Below are 16,996 nucleotides of genomic sequence, written 5' to 3' on the forward strand. Positions count from 1 at the left end.
AGGCTCAGAAATGAATTCCATTGGCCGCTGTAAAAAGTTGAGAAGGTGCTTTGTGCTAAAAAGGCCATGGTGGTAGGGCAGGCCAGGCCAGCGTAGCAAACAAGCCTATTTCTGAAATCAAATGCTAAACAGAATTTGGTCACTTTTTCCACTTTTATTTCTAATTGAAAAAGTGATGATGACTACGATGATGATAGCTTCAAACTGGCCTTGTTTAAAGCTGTGTTGGGGGGTACTTAAATTAGCTTCAAAGCTAAGGCAAATCAATTAAAGGAAGTAGTGAAAAGAAAGGGTAGGCCATTGCCAATGGCCACATTGCTCACTGCCTTGTTTCTCGTTTGTTGCTGCACCGCACCTACTCCATCATCTCAATCTCATATATGTTCGCATAAGGACAACATGCTGAAAATTGTCCATGCTTGTTATTCCTGTTTCAACATGACTGTGGACCTTCAAACTCTGCACTGAAAACCACTAGCCAATTAGCCATTGCCGACCCAAAGTTTCAGCCATGACACCCTTTTCATTGCTCTTATTCCTGCTTTTCTTTGCTGCAAATATTGCCTTCCTTTCTGCTGTTACAGACCCTCACGATGGTGATTACTATATCCTTGTTCTTCATTTCTTGATTTGGTTTTACTTTGTGTCTTCAGGCTGTCTGATATATAATATATATACACTGTTTTATAAAATGTATAGATTCTGCTTTCCAGTTTCATTGAATGTTCTTTTCTGTGATAGCATCAGAAAATTTTATTGTTAATTTCCAATGGACATCTGAGCGAAATATTTAAAATCATCATTTATTAAGTGTTTCTGTATGGTTGTTGGGAATGTAATCAAAGTGGTGCTTTTGCAGCTGCTGCTCTCCAATCTTTGAAAGATTCATGGCAAAATACACCTCCAAGCTGGGATAAGTCAGATGATCCTTGTGGAACAGCATGGGAAGGAGTCACATGCAACAGCTCAAGGGTGACTGCACTGTGAGTGGATGGTCATATTTTGTTCGCTTCTAGTGCTCATTACCATATACTCATGTGATCTCATTCTCAGGGGATTATCAACCATGGGTCTTAAAGGGAAACTAAGTGGTGACATTGGGGGCCTAACTGAATTGAGATCCTTGTGAGTTTTCTTTGAACCCACAATTGAATTTACAACTGAACTACATTGTTACATTAGCAATTCTCACTCAAATCTACTACCTTCTCACTTTTAACATAATTTTACTGTAGGGACCTGTCATTTAATCGGGATCTCACCGGTTCTCTGTCGCCACGACTGGGGGATTTGGAAAAGCTTAATATCCTGTAAGAATGCTACTTTACTGATTTGATGAATCCAAGTTTCAACTGCAACTATCTTGTTGTTACATTTTCTTTGTATTCTGTTTTTCAGAATTCTAGCTGGATGTGGTTTCACTGGTAATATTCCAGAAGAACTTGGAAATCTTGCAGAGCTATCCTTCTTGTAAGAATTGCCATAGTATTTATATAGAATATATCAGTGGCATTGGAAATTCTAAACCTTCATGCATTTTCATATGCAGGGCCCTGAATTCAAACAATTTCACTGGCAAAATTCCTCCCTCATTGGGAAAGCTCTCTAAACTGTATTGGCTGGATCTTGCTGACAATCAGCTGGTGGGAGCTATCCCAGTTTCAACACCCACCTCCCCTGGATTGGACCTCCTTTTAAAGGCTAAACATTTGTAAGTTACTTTTCCAGCTTACCTTCACTTTGGTGTGGTTAATGTTAAGACCATTGAGTATTTTATGAAGTAAGAGCTTCCTCTTTTTTTTTTTTTGTAAACTTGCAGCCATTTCAATAAAAATAAGCTTTCGGGTGCCATTCCCCCAAAACTTTTCAGCTCTGAGATGGTACTAATACACATGTAAGTTGATATCCATCCATCCATCAATATGGTTTGTTTGGCAGCACAGCACTCCTCCTAATGGTTCCTAGTGTTCCAATGACAGACTATTTGATGGAAACCAATTAACTGGGAACATCCCATCCACATTAGGACATGTTCAGACTCTTGAAGTTCTGTGAGTAAAAGAAAACACCTAAACTTGATTTTCTTTCCTTTGCGCCACTACTTGATTCTATTAGTTTTCCTTTCTTAACACCAACTGCAATGTATCCTATCCACAACAGTCGACTGGATCGAAATGCTTTGTGGGGAGAGGTCCCTTCAAATCTCAACAACCTTACAAACATCAATGACTTGTGAGTATTAAATTTTACCTTTTCAGTTTGATTATACTGTGGTGAATGAACATATTTCCTGATGCAAATTTTGCTTCCTTTCAGGAATTTAGCACACAATAATCTTACAGGCCCTTTACCAGACTTAACCTCAATGAATACCCTCAATTATGTGTAAGTCTAATGATAGGAGTTCCAATCCTTCAGGTTGATGGTCTATGTTGTTTCCATAGTAATGGATGCTCAAACCTGATCCATCTGATTTTACAGGGATCTTAGTAATAATTCATTTGACCCAACAGAAGCTCCAGTTTGGTTCTCAACCTTATCGTCGCTCACCACTCTGTGCGTAATTTAGTCACCAAAAAGTATTCCAAGTCTTCCTTTTCAACTGTTTATGAAAATTCACTGTAAATTTTTATAATGTGCAGTGTTATTGAACATGGATCACTACGAGGGCCCGTACCAGAAAAGCTTTTCAGCTTCCCACAGATACAGCAAGTGTGAGTATTGACTCAAACCCAGAGTTCCCATTTCACAAATCTATAATGTTTAAGAAAAAGAGAAGGTGCATGACTAAGTGCAGGTTATCTTGATCCTTTGACAGGAAACTACGAAACAATGCCTTCAATGGCACATTGAACCTGGGTGATAGTGTTGGCACTCAACTTCAACTTGTTGATTTGCAGAACAACCAGATTTCCTCCATAACTCTGGGATCTGGATATTCAAATACTTTAATGTAAGACATTTCATGGGAGTTAATTTTCATCAGCTAGAATGATAACCATGCTTAATTTGTTTAGTATGTTATTTCTTGATTCAGACTTATAGGCAATCCTGTGTGCACAACTGCTATCTCGAATACTAATTTCTGTCAGATCCAGCAACAAAATACAAAGCCCTATTCCACCAGCCTAGCTAATTGTGGAAGTAAATCATGTCCCATTGATCAGAAGCTGAGCCCTCAAAGCTGTGAATGTGCCTATCCATTTGAAGGAACATTGTATTTCAGAGGACCCATGTTCAGGGAACTGTTTAATGTGAATATGTTCCACTCATTAGAAATGAGCCTTTGGGTCAAATTAGGCCTAACACCTGGTTCAGTTTTTCTTCAGAATCCCTTCTTCAATGTCGATGACTATCTTCAGATTCAGCTGGCACTCTTTCCATCCAGCGGAGAATACTTCAATAGATCTGAAGTTCTGAGAATTGGATTTGATTTGAGTAATCAAACCTACAAGCCTCCTCCAGAGTTTGGACCATACTATTTCATTGCTTCTCCTTATCCTTTCCCAGGTAACTTTTGACTTTACTATCAAGACTATATAACTTTGATCTTTACTGTATAAGCAACAGATTGACAAATCAAATATAAAATATGCTTCAGCCTCACATGGAACTTCTGTTAGCAAAGGAGTAATCATTTCTGTAGCAACTGGGGCAGCCATTTTGGTTCTAGGCCTCGTTGGAGTTGGAATATATGCTGTTCGGCAAAAGAAACGTGCAGAAAAAGCTATCGGATTGAGTAACCCATTTGGTAAGTAACACTTGGAATCAGTGTGTTTCCTATTTTAACAGCTTGGTGTAGGCAGGAACGGGCTTTCATTACTGTGGAATTGTTTCTTGTGTATTGATCTTCTATATCTTCCAGCATCCTGGGCACCAAGCGGCAAAGACAGTGGGGGTGCACCACAGTTGAAAGGAGCAAGGTGGTTTTCTTATGATGAACTTAAGAAGTGCACTAATAATTTTTCTGACAGCAATGAACTAGGATATGGAGGGTATGGGAAGGTAAATATCCAAGTTTGCTGGAGGGATTGTATGAATTACTGTTTGCAGCTGCTGAGATAGCCTTTATGTCCTATTCAGGTATACAAAGGAACGCTCTCTGATGGACAATCTGTGGCAATTAAAAGAGCTCAGCATGGATCAATGCAGGGTGGGCTTGAATTCAAGACTGAAATTGAATTACTTTCCAGAGTTCATCACAAAAACCTTGTCGGTCTTGTTGGGTTTTGTTTTGATCAAGGAGAGCAAATGCTGGTTTATGAATTTATGGCCAATGGAACACTTCGAGAGAGCCTGTCTGGTAAGTTTAAGTTATGCACAAGGCCTAACATGAGCTCTCCTGATATCTGACATGGAATCATGAGTTGTAGGGAGATCTGGCATTTATCTTGACTGGAAAAGGAGACTCCGGATATCTCTTGGCTCAGCTAGAGGTCTAGCTTACCTACATGAGCTTGCAAATCCTCCCATTATCCACAGAGATATTAAGTCCACCAACATTTTGTTGGATGAAAATTTAACCGCAAAGGTTGCGGACTTTGGCTTGTCGAAATTGGTATCAGACAGTTCAAAGGGCCATGTTTCAACCCAAGTTAAAGGCACATTGGTGAGTGCCTTTTAACATGCTTCTATTATATATATAAGTGCTTCACCCTCGATAGCATGATATGATATGATAATGAAACATGCAGAGATTCCAAAAATCTTTGAATTTTATTTGTTTCATTGTAGGGTTATTTAGATCCTGAATATTACATGACCCAGCAATTAACCGAGAAGAGTGATGTTTATAGCTTTGGAGTGGTAATGCTTGAACTCATAACAGCTAAGCAACCAATCGAGAAAGGTAAGTACGTAGTGCGGGAGGTGCGAAGCGTGATGGATACGAAGGACGACGAGCATTACGGATTGAGGGAGTTAATGGATCCGTGCATAAGAAGCTCGGGAAATCTACTAGGATTTGGGAAATTCTTGGAGTTGGCAATGCAATGTGTTGAAGATTCAGCTACAGATCGTCCAACAATGAGCGACGTGGTAAAGGCCATTGAAACCATTCTTCAAAACGATGGGATGAATACAAACTCCACTACTTCTGCCTCGTCCTCTGCCACTGATTTCGGAGTTGCAAAAGGTTCTCTTAGGCATCCTTATGCCGATGCTTTACCTAAGAAAGAGGTCAATGTCAGTGATAGTGATGCTTTCGACTACAGTGGTGGATACACACTTTCTGCAAAAGTTGAGCCCAAATAGATCACCCAATTTCCTCCATCTTCTTCAATTCTTTTTTTTTTTTTTCCTCTAGGAATCTTCACAAGTTCTTTTTTTCCTTCTAGATCAACATCTCCTTTATATATAGAGTTACTATTACATATATATATAGGTTATATATATACACACAAGCAAGGAAGACTTAATTTAGTGAAAGGTATGACTGCATTTTCATAAGTGATCCTGTTTACTACTAGATATGTAACAGTACCATCTTTCATTTTTGTATGAAATTTTTTTTTCTTTTTGGGGATAAACTAAGTATTTCTAACGTTAGTGTTGTATGTTTTTATCATCACCTAAAATAGTACTACCCTCTAATTTTTTAAAATTAACAAAATTATCTTATTTAATTCTTTAATTTTATTATTTATTTAATATTAAGTTAATAGATATTCAATTTACATTATACTAATCTATGTTAAGATTATTAGCAAGGTTGGCTATGCCTTTTGGTCTCCATGTTATCCACCAATCTCCACAAAGTTTGAATCAGTATTTCTTTGCTGATATTATGGAGTCTCAGTACCAAGGATGTGCTCTAGCCGTGTTTAGGCCATGTGCCTACTTTACTATAGCAAAAATAAAATAAAATAAAATCTTAAAGATTAATAAATTTTAAATATATATTTTTTATTCATTTATATACATTTAAAATTGATTAAACATCTATTTAGTATGTTACTTCTATTAAATTTAAATGAATTAAATATTTAAAAGTAAAGTTCATTAATTTAATTAAAATATGAACAGTTAACTTTCAATTAAGTCGTTAAATTCTAAAATTTTTAAATTGATTTTCTTTAAATTGATTTGTATTAATATCGGTGTCGTTCTTGGAACAAGATCTATAGAGGACTCCACTTCTCTATCCAATGGTAAACCAGGTAATTCTTCTGGAAATACATCAGGAAATTCACATACTACTGGCACTGATTGAATCTTTGACTCAGTTACTTTTGTATTCATCACATACGCAAGATAAGCATCATTCCCCTTTCTGCCATATTTCTCTGTTGATATTGTTGAAATCACATTAGGTAATCCATCCAGTTTATCAAATTCAACATGAAGTAATCCACCATTTAGATATTTCAATACAATATATTTTTGCTTACAATTCACCACTGCGTCATATCGGGTTAACCAATCTATTCCCAAAATCACATCAAACTCATCAAATGGCAATAACATTAAGTCAACCAAAAAACAATAACCTTTTACCACCAACAGATAGTTCTTACAAACTTTGTCCACCGTAACACACTGGCCCAGGGGTTTGAAACTTTAACCACAAATTCAATGAATTCAACAGGTAAATTTTTAACAGACACTAGGTTCGTGCATATATATATGAATGTGAAGAACTAAGGCCAATCAATGCAGTAATATCAGTATCAAGTAGAGAAAATGCACCAATAATGACGTCTGGCGCAGAAGCATCTTCTTTAGCACGGATAGCATATGTCCTTGCAGGTGCTCGTGCCTCAGATCTAACTACTGTATCCTTGGTAGTACCCCGACTACCACTAACATTACCAAGGTGACGAGGTGGTTTGCCTCTCGCAACAAGATTGCTCTGCTTTGGAGCTGGTTCTATCCCTTTTCAACTCTTTCGGGATAATTCCTAAGAAAATGTCAAGTGAGCATCATCAGAAATAAGCTCCACTTCTAGACCGACATTCTCTATGATGAAACTTGTTACAATGTTTACATTTCGGTTTGGGATTTCCGACACTACCCACACTGGTCACAGATGGAGTTGAAAACCTCAAGTTAGATCGTTCCAGAAATTCCCATTCATATTTAGATGCATTCATGCTTCTGTGCTTGAGTTCCAGAAATTTTTTCTTTTTCTGATCCATGAACCTCTGACTAACATATTTCTTTCTGAATTCAGTTTGGAAGAATTCCCATGTAACGTTCTCTCTCGGTACTACTGAAGTTATGGTATTCCACTAATGATAAGTTGTATCTTTCAGTAAAGGTACTGCACATATTAGGCACTCGGCAGGTGTGCAGGATAATTTATCAAAAACCCAAATAGTGTTTTCAAGCCAGAACTCGACCCTTTCCGGATCATCATCTGCAGTAGCCCTAAATTCTTCCACCCCATGTTTATGGATTTTATCTATCGGAGGCTTACTAATCCTAACAGGTTTAGCACCCTGCGGTACTTCAGGAATCTATTGAGGAGCAAGCAGGGGACGTCGTTGTACAGCGGGGTTTGTTCTCAAGTATTGTGTAAACCGTTCATTTATCATTTGAAAGAAGGCTTGTTTTGCATCCTCGCTTCGTCCCTCAGACACTGGCCTTTCACTACCAGATGTAGACGCGACTCTTTGAAATGAAGCTGAAGCATTGCTCTCAGCTTCCTCGAATTCAACTCTAGCTAGGTTAAACGATATTATTATATGAAAAACACATTTAAAAATGATTAGGAGTCATCACACTATCACAAGTTATATAATGGCATGTATAGCTAGACTCGTGTTTACTACGTCAAATTCGAGAATCGACTAAACCGTAGCTCTGATACCACTAAATATAACATTCCTAACCTGTATTTGTCATCAGAATAGGGTTTCAGAGCATTACCAAAACATTCAAAACATTTTTTAATTAATTTAAATAAATTACTATTAAATTATCGAGATCATACATATCGTCCTTTATATGGACCCTCGAGGCTCAAAATGAGTATTGGAATCAAATCGGGATTAAATCGGGAATTCAGGGAATTTTTTGCGAAATTAAAATTTTTTTCCAATGTGCAGGGCTTACATGCCCGTTTGGTCCAAGGACATACCCGTGTGACCCTAGGACACGCCCATGTTAGAGGCCGTGTTCGACCCTATGTAACTCTCTGACTTGTACACACGGCCATGCCACACGCCCGTGTGCTAGGCTGTGTGGTTAATTAATTCAATTTGAATTGCTAGGCCGTGTGCCCAATTCTGAGCATTCTGTTTCTCAAAATTAAGGTGTAGGGGACACACAGCCTAACCACATGCCCGTGTTCCCAGGCCGTGTGTCATACATAGTCTAGACACACGCCCATGTGTCTGACCCTGTGGACAAAATAAAGTCACTTTCTAGCTTCATTTCTTACCCAAAACAACCTAAAAACCTGCACATGAAACACTCAACCAATTCCAACCATTTCAAGCATTCAAATTTGGCAATTCCATCATTCATCAAGGCATACCATTTCATGCATACATGGTTACAAACTCACCTTAGCTTAACTTAGGCATTAACAACATTTGATCACATGGACTTAGCATAACACATGTGAATATATATATCGCAATAGCTTACTAAATCATACCCAAAATGAACCATCACTAGCCATTCCAATGGCTAGGTTACAAAATAACATATCAAGCCTCCATTGGCCAAGTTGTCCTATACATGCCATTATACCAAAATGATTCTACTATATATACCCAAGATAGCTAGTTGATAGTGTGACAATGCTCCAATGATCTCCCAACCTTCACGAGCTTTCGAGCACTATAGGACAGGGAAAAATAAACGGAATAAGCATTACATGCTTAGTAACTTTGTATAATGGAAATTAAACTGACCAATCTTGATTATTAAATCTAAATATGCAATATCATGTTTCCATCCATTTGGCTAAATTTGCCTAAGCACATACATTCAATCAAACATATTAGTTACCAAAATCTTCATATAAATCAAGTAATATAGATGAGCTCATCAAGCAATATTTTGTCTAGTCATTACTATTTCATCTCAAAGTTTTCATACCAAGTCAAGAGTTATATGTCCTTTGAATCATTGAATTCCAATGAATGCTTAAGTAGTACACTCGAAGTGTACGATTCAACAATTCTTCAATTTCTTATTCAAGGGTACCCATTAGGTCACTTAACAAAGAAACACTCTCTTGAAACACATATTGTTTAACAAGATTACCAGTCCAGGCTAAATCCTTTATATAACGTATACTCAGGGAAGCTCAATTAGGATTATCAGTCCAGGCTAAACCTTAATCATAACGTATGCTCAGAGGTATTATATCAAGATTACCCATCCGGGCTAAATCCTTTTTATAACAAGGTTAATAGGATTATTCGTCCAAGCTAAATCCTTTCCGCAATAAATGCAGGACCTTATCCATTTTGGGAAAGCGCATATAATCATCGGAATTCAACATTCATTCGAGACTAACCCTTTATCATCATTTCAAGCACGTATAAATTTTCTATCATAATATACATATAAGGCAGATTATATAAATTACATTATATACAATATAACATACAATTAACATAATTGCATATCGATTAAGTTGTAAAAACTTACCTCGACAATTGTTCAAGTAAAAATCTACTAATCCGAAATCTTTTCTTTTCCTCGATCTAGGCTCGAGTTTGTATTTTCTGGATCTATATAAATGAATTTAACATCAATTTCACACATTTCACATCTAAACGAACTCAATTTATATTCTAGGAAAAATTACCATTTTGCCCCTAACTTTTCAATAAATTCTGATTTTGTCCCTAGGCCGGGAAAATGAAACTTGTGCAAATTACTCCCTATTCCAAGTCTAACCAAAGCCCCATTACAAAATTTATAGCACATGTACACATAAAATTTCAAAATTTTTCCTTCATTTTCACAAGTTTACATTTTAGTCCCTAAATCAAGTTTTCATCAAAAATTACTTTGCAAAAGTTGTTTATCTATAATTAATCTTTCATTTTCTACCATAAATTTCTAATTTCCAGCATAATACATCCATGACCCATTTTCATACATTGATAACTTTTCAAATTAATCCCTCAAATAGAGAGATTAAGCTATACCGATTTCAAAAATACCAAAATTACTAAAAACGGGACAAGGAAACTTACCCAATTAGGCCTTGAAAGCTTCTTTTCTCTCACCTAGGGTTTCCATGTATTTTTAAGGTTGAAGATGACAAAATAAGATGATATTTCTTTTTTATCATCTTTTAATTTAATTAATCATTTCAAATTCCAATTTAGTCCTTGCCTTGTTTCCATAATTCCATGGATGAGTCACCAAGAACAATCTACATACTTTTCTTAATGGTCTAATTACTATATAGGGACCTTAAGTTTTGAATTCCATAGCTATTTGATCCTTATAACTACTAGAATTCAACTTTTTCATTTTATACGATTTAGTCCTTCTCGTATTTAAACACGTAATCAATAAAATTTTCATATCAAAATTTTCACACATCATTTTTAACATATTACGGGACATATGATAAAATAAAAATAAAAAATATTTTGGATCGGATTTGTTATCTCGAAACCACTGTTCCGATTTCACTGAAAAATAGGTTGTTACAGTATTTACTTTGAATGATAATTTTGGTTGAAACTTTGCTATGTCTTGATTCTAGAAAAATTAATACTTATGTGTATATATATGTATGCTTGGTAACATGTGGTGACATGTTGAATGACTCTTAAATGGTATGATTGAGCATGAAATGGTTTGGTTAAATGGTGTTATTGAATAGCTAATGGAAAAAGTTGAGTAGGATGAATTGGTATAAGTTGGACTCATATTTTGGATGCCAAATTGTGGAATTGCTGCATTAAATGGTTGAAATGGTTAAATAGGTTTTTTTGGCTTGCATTTGGCTTGGTTTTGTACAAGTTTAGATGTGCATATATGTTCCAAATGAGATTGAGATTTGGCTTGACATGAAATAGGTACCAAATGGAAAATTTTCATAAAAAACAAGGTCCTCGTCTCGACGTGTAATACCCCTCATCACAATATCGATAGACAGTTTGTGATGTCTCGATGTCAAGTGGTCCAACATTGTGACGTGTGATGCGAGTCTCAAGGCCCAAAATTAGGCCCATGAATGTAAGGGGCTCAAATTTCCTCAAGGCCTAATAACGAGGTCGAAGGCCAAGCAAATTTGAGCAAGATTGAACGAGACCATCCAAGACTTCGTTACCAAGGCCCTAAATGCACACACGACCAAAAAATAAAATCAAGATTCACTTTATTGTTTTCAAGAAAATCAAGAAACCAAATCCTAGTCCAACTTGCTGTTTCAGACAATTTCAAGAATCAAGAAAATCAAGATTTCAAATCTTGGAAATCTTGGTCCAAGAAATCAAATCTTGCTGCCAATGCGCATTGGATTTCATGTACGAGCTTGAACGAGTCAATTTCGAGGGCAAACAAATCACAAGACTAAGTTCTTGAAAAAATAGCCCATTAAGATGTCTATAAGCCCATCCTGAAGTTTGGAAAGTAATTTAATTGAATATCAGGCCAAATTAAAAAAGTGGCCTAAATTGTAAAATATTTAATCAATAGGTCCAATTATATTTTAATATGTAACACCCCTTACCCGTATCTGACGCCAGAACAGGGTACGAGGCATTACCAGACTTAAACTAAGCAAACATACAAAACCAATACGTAAATTTCCATCCAAATTTAAAACTTTTCATTTACAAACATATCGTCCCTAAAACGAGCCTACGAGGCCCAAGACATGCTTTAGAGGTGGTTCGAGACTAAACTGAGAACTTTAAAAAATTCTACAACACTTAGAAAATTTTTCATCAAAATAGGGTCACACGCCCATATGGCTTGGGACACGCCCGTGTGGGTAGGCCCTGTGGTCACACATGCCTGTGTCCCTAACCGTGTAATTCTTTGTTTATGATGTCATGCACCAAAGGAAATCACACGGCCAAGTCACACGCTCGTGTGCTAGGCCATGTGGCAAATTTAATTTTCAAAATTTTTTCATAAAATAGGTGCAGACTTCACATGCCCTGGACACACGCCCATGTCCTTAGGCCAGGTCCTTCACATGGCTGAGACACACGACCGTGTCTCTGGCCGTGTAGATAAAAATAAGGCTATTTACCAAGCCATTTTGTCATCTTTACTTGCACCAACCTACACAACAACAAGCAACACCAATCCAAGCATAGACATATAGCCAAATCAGCCACAAATAAGATATCAACACATCATTTGCACATACTAACATCTATCATGCATAAACATCACATACTTTCTTTTCCATTCATGTCAATTTCATATTCATGATAAGCATCGTCACATAATATACCAATGACCAATAAAGTTAATATTAGCCAACTTCCAATGGCCATATACAAAATGAATCATTAACCATTACAATGCCAACACATTTGGCTAAACCTATATGACACATAACAAAATGACCAAGTCCCTATACATGCCATACTCAAAATATTGAAACCAAGTGTACCCAAAACAATCTTTTGATAGTGTGAATCGAGATCTGACGTTCCTCAACCCTCGAGCTAGCTTGGTGACACTATAAGTGTAACACCCTTCGCCCGTATCCCTCGCCGGAACAGGGTTCGAGGTGCTACCAGATTTAAACTCATCCATTTATATAAAACCAGACCGTAAAAATTTTTGATGAATTTTAAACTTTTCATACACACGTATATTATCCTTTAATCGGGCTTACAAGGCCCAAAATATTCATGAGGCATTATTAAATATTTACCAATATCTTAGTCTTGTTTAGTCTTGTATCATTTACTTACTCAACTTTACAACCCTATACATGTCATAGACTCGAAACACTAAGATTTACTTACGCCGATAGCGTAGACTTGACAATGTGATAATATCTCTGACGGCCTCCAACCCGAGCTAACCTGGCAACCCTAGGGAATATGGGAAAGAAAAGGGGAGTAAGCTTTACACTTAGTAAGTTCATAAGAAAACAATAAGCAACTCATTAACAAGTTATATCAATGTTTACAACATAATCAGAAATTCACTACAAGTTGTCTTCCTGAGCAATAGTCACTAAATTATTTATAACTGGAGATAAAAAACTCCAAATCAATTGTCGTTAATTTTCCCTGAAAATAGACTCATATATCTTCCATCCATAAAATTTTCAGAATTTTAGATTGGGCCAATCAATACCAGATTTTTCTTAAAGTTTCCCCTATTTCACTGTTTGACTAATCTGACCAATCTTCACTACGAATCAAATTTCTCATTGTACAGAATTCAAAATATGTTCTATTTGATTTCATTTGAAACTAGACTCATTAAGGAGTCTAAGCATATAAATTTTATCTTATAAACATTTTTGTACAAATTATAATGATTTTCTAAAAACAGAACAGGGGACCTCGAAGTCATTTGACTCTATCCCACGCCACTTCAAATATCTCATTATCAGAAATTCTTTTGCTTACACGGTTTCTTTTATAAGAAACTAGACTCATTAAGCTTTAATTACATAATTTATTAAGCTTCTAACTCAACTCCAACAATTTATGGTGATTTTCCAAAATCACATTACTACTGCTGTCCCAAGCAGGTTTATTACAAATTTACTCTTTCACACATTCTTTGCATTCACATTATTTAAACATGTATATCACCAATCAATTTCATCACATATCTATAATTTCACTCAAGAATAATTTCAATACAATACATCATGCTCAATGATTCGCACACAACCGTTCAAATTAGCAATTATAAGATGATTCCGCACATAGTCCACCCTTATCGATAATTTACGATGGTTTTGCCCTTACTCACATATATGACATAGGCATTTTCACCTATGCTTCTCATTTCACACTCATGATTCAATTCCAATCGATCTAACATGCAAAAGAATATATCACATACCTGGCCAACTTAATGCATTGAACAAATTCAATTGCCGATTTAACACAAGGTCTCATAGTCTTAGACTTTTATCAAATCACCGGCATTTAGCCTGCTAGGTTTTAAACCCGATAATATTATTCACCAGCTTAAAGCTTGCTAGGCTCAAAGCCCAAATATCACCATTATAAAGTCGTCTCATAAACAATTCATATAATATAGCATGTATACCTGTTCACTTTGCTCTATTTAATCATTCAATCACAATTTATAATTTCCCTTTGAATCATTCGATATTTTGCACACTAAGTGTCATTCTCAATATCTCGCACACTAAGTGTCATTCTCAATATTTCGTACACTGAGTACCATATTTGATTGCCCCGCACACTAAGTGCCACATTTTGTCGATATGTCGTCAGACATTAAAATATTCACGTATATACAATTTATACAATATTAAAGCATTAGAAACATCAATTTAACAATGCTTATTGCATACAAACTTACCTGGCTAAATTGTAGAGATACCAAAGTTCAGGGGCATTTTGGTGTAGAGATACCAAAGTTCAGGGGCATTTTGGTAATTTTCTCATTTTTTGATTTTCCACCCGATCTTGATCTAAATTAATAATTTCATTCAGTATATTAATTTAGACATTAAAACACCTCATTTCATACAATTTGGTCATTTTTGTCATTTTTACAAAATTACCCCTAAAGTTTTACTTTTATTCATTTTAGTCCTTAAGCTCAAAACATGAAAATTAACCATTTTTAACCATAATTAAGCTTAGCCAAATGTTCATGGTATCAAAACAGTCCATAATTCACTTTATGACAAAATTATAGTTTTGCCCCTAATATTTCAACTTCTTTACAATTTAGTCCCTATATCATAAAAATGCAAATTCATGAAATTGAGTAAAATTCTACTATAGACGAATATCACTAGTGTCTCTAGCAGCCCACACATTTCATTTATTTGACATGTTAACCACAAAGTTTTCACATTTATCAATTTAGCCCTTAATTGTCAATTTCACAAAAATTCACTTAACAAAAAGTGTTTAACTATCAACAAGGACTCATATTCTTCCATTAAACTTCAAAGCCCTATTATACTCATCAATGGAAAATATCAAACTATTCAATGGTTTTGCAAAATAGTCCCCTCATTAGATAGATTAAGCAACAACGATCCCGAAAATATAAAAATAATTAAAAACGGGACTAGAAATGCCTACCATGCATTAGCTGAAAGTTGGAAGCTTCTTCCATGGCTTCTCAAGCCTTCATATTCGGCTGGTAAAAAGAGAATGAAAAAGATGACACCTTGATTCTTTTATTATATTCATATTATTATTATTTTTAACCAATTTACAATATTAACCTTTATACACTTTATTTATTACACCAAATGCCAAGCCATCATATCTCACTATCTCTTTAATAGGCTAATTGCCAAATAAGGACTTCTACTTTTAAGTTCTATATCTATTTAATACCTTTAGGTTATAGTACACAACTTTTGCACTTTACACAATTTAGTCCTTTTTGTTTAATTAACTATCGAAACGATAAAATTTTTCAACGAAACTTTAATACCATCTTATTGCCACTACGTAAATATTTATAAAAATATTTACGACTCGGTTTATAGAAACAAGGTCCCGATACCTCATTTTCTAAACCCACTTGACCTTAGGGTTATACCACTTGAACTTAATAAATCGCTTATAAAACAAAAATCACAATATCAAAAACATTTTTAAAATCACAATTAACTCGTAAATATTAAATATAATATTTACCAACCTACTCGTTCAGATTTGGTGGCCCCGAAACCACTGTTCCGATCAACCCTAAAAAAAACGGGCTGTTACAAAAAGGGATGGAAAGAAAAAGGGAGTAAGCTTTAAAGCTTAGTAAGTTTGCATGCAAATAATAAGCAACATAAGTTGTGCATTAATCATAAAACTACTCAACACAAGTTAACATAAATATCAACATATATCTTAGGCATAACTTACTTATTAGCATTCTTACCAAGAGTTCATCCCATACTAAAGTCCATACTCTTGAGTTTTACATACATACATGTACCAACTCATAATATAGTCACATACTTTGTCATCTTTGACATACTCTTTGGATTACTCGTTGAACACTTGGAATATTATCGGATACATGGAAAGTTTTGCACATAAGTGCCACATATGTAGCTGATGCTACCTCATATCTCATAACACATAGGGCTCGCACACGAGCTAATCACGGGCCTGCTCACACAAGCTGTCAGTCAAGACGTAGTTACACGGACTGCTCATACAAGCTGTCAGGCATTCGCAACACATGTCGGACTACCCAGCCACCAGTAAGACATACATGACCAGCACCCGGATTCACATAAATCACATAACTCATGGTTTCCTAATGACATGTCACTTGTATCCTAAACTATTCCTAAGGTTCAACCGGGATTTTCTCATCGTTGAAACTTCGTGGAATATTTCCATAAAAACAATCATACAATTCATGCAATATTAAACATTAAAAACATAATACAACATTGCATTATTTACACACAAACTTACCTCGGTTCAAAATAGTAGGAAACAGACTTAATCGTCAATAACCTTGTTTTTCCCCCGATCAAGGTCTAAATTTTGTTTTTCTTGATCTATAATAGCAAATTTAACTTATTTAATCATCACATTACTTAATGCTGTCCAAAAATCAACTTATGAAAAAATTACATTTTTGCCCCTAAACTTTAACATTTTACATTTTAATCTTTAGGCTCTTAAAATTAAATGTATCCATTTTCTTTGTTACCCAAGCCTAACTAAACCTAAATCATGCTCATAACAGTCCACAGATTTCATCAAATCACATTTTTACTACACATTTGTACAACTTTTACAAATAAGTCCTTTTTATGTATTTTCACTAAAAATCACTCAGTAAAAGTTGTTTATCACACCTTAAACATACAATATATTCCATCAAACATCAAAATACATGCATGTCACACATGGGTAAA

At 35.5% G+C, this 16,996-nt stretch overlaps 1 protein-coding gene across 1 annotated transcript; it reads left to right on the top strand.

The window, feature by feature from the left end:
- Positions 1-212: 212 nt before the first annotated feature.
- LOC107951099 (leucine-rich repeat receptor protein kinase HPCA1) lies at positions 213-5,528 on the top strand. The gene is made up of 19 exons (XM_041086240.1): positions 213-596; positions 860-983; positions 1,054-1,125; positions 1,236-1,310; positions 1,399-1,470; positions 1,550-1,711; positions 1,820-1,894; positions 1,980-2,051; positions 2,161-2,232; positions 2,317-2,385; positions 2,482-2,556; positions 2,643-2,714; positions 2,819-2,953; positions 3,038-3,510; positions 3,602-3,751; positions 3,866-4,005; positions 4,084-4,303; positions 4,374-4,609; positions 4,735-5,528. Exons 1-19 carry the CDS (start codon positions 512-514, stop codon positions 5,251-5,253), a joined length of 2,898 nt encoding a protein of 965 aa, XP_040942174.1. The 5' UTR covers positions 213-511; the 3' UTR covers positions 5,254-5,528.
- Positions 5,529-16,996: the final 11,468 nt, after the last annotated feature.

Source organism: Gossypium hirsutum, chromosome A02 (assembly GCF_007990345.1).
Source record: "Gossypium hirsutum isolate 1008001.06 chromosome A02, Gossypium_hirsutum_v2.1, whole genome shotgun sequence".
NCBI classification, from domain to species: domain Eukaryota; kingdom Viridiplantae; phylum Streptophyta; class Magnoliopsida; order Malvales; family Malvaceae; genus Gossypium; species Gossypium hirsutum.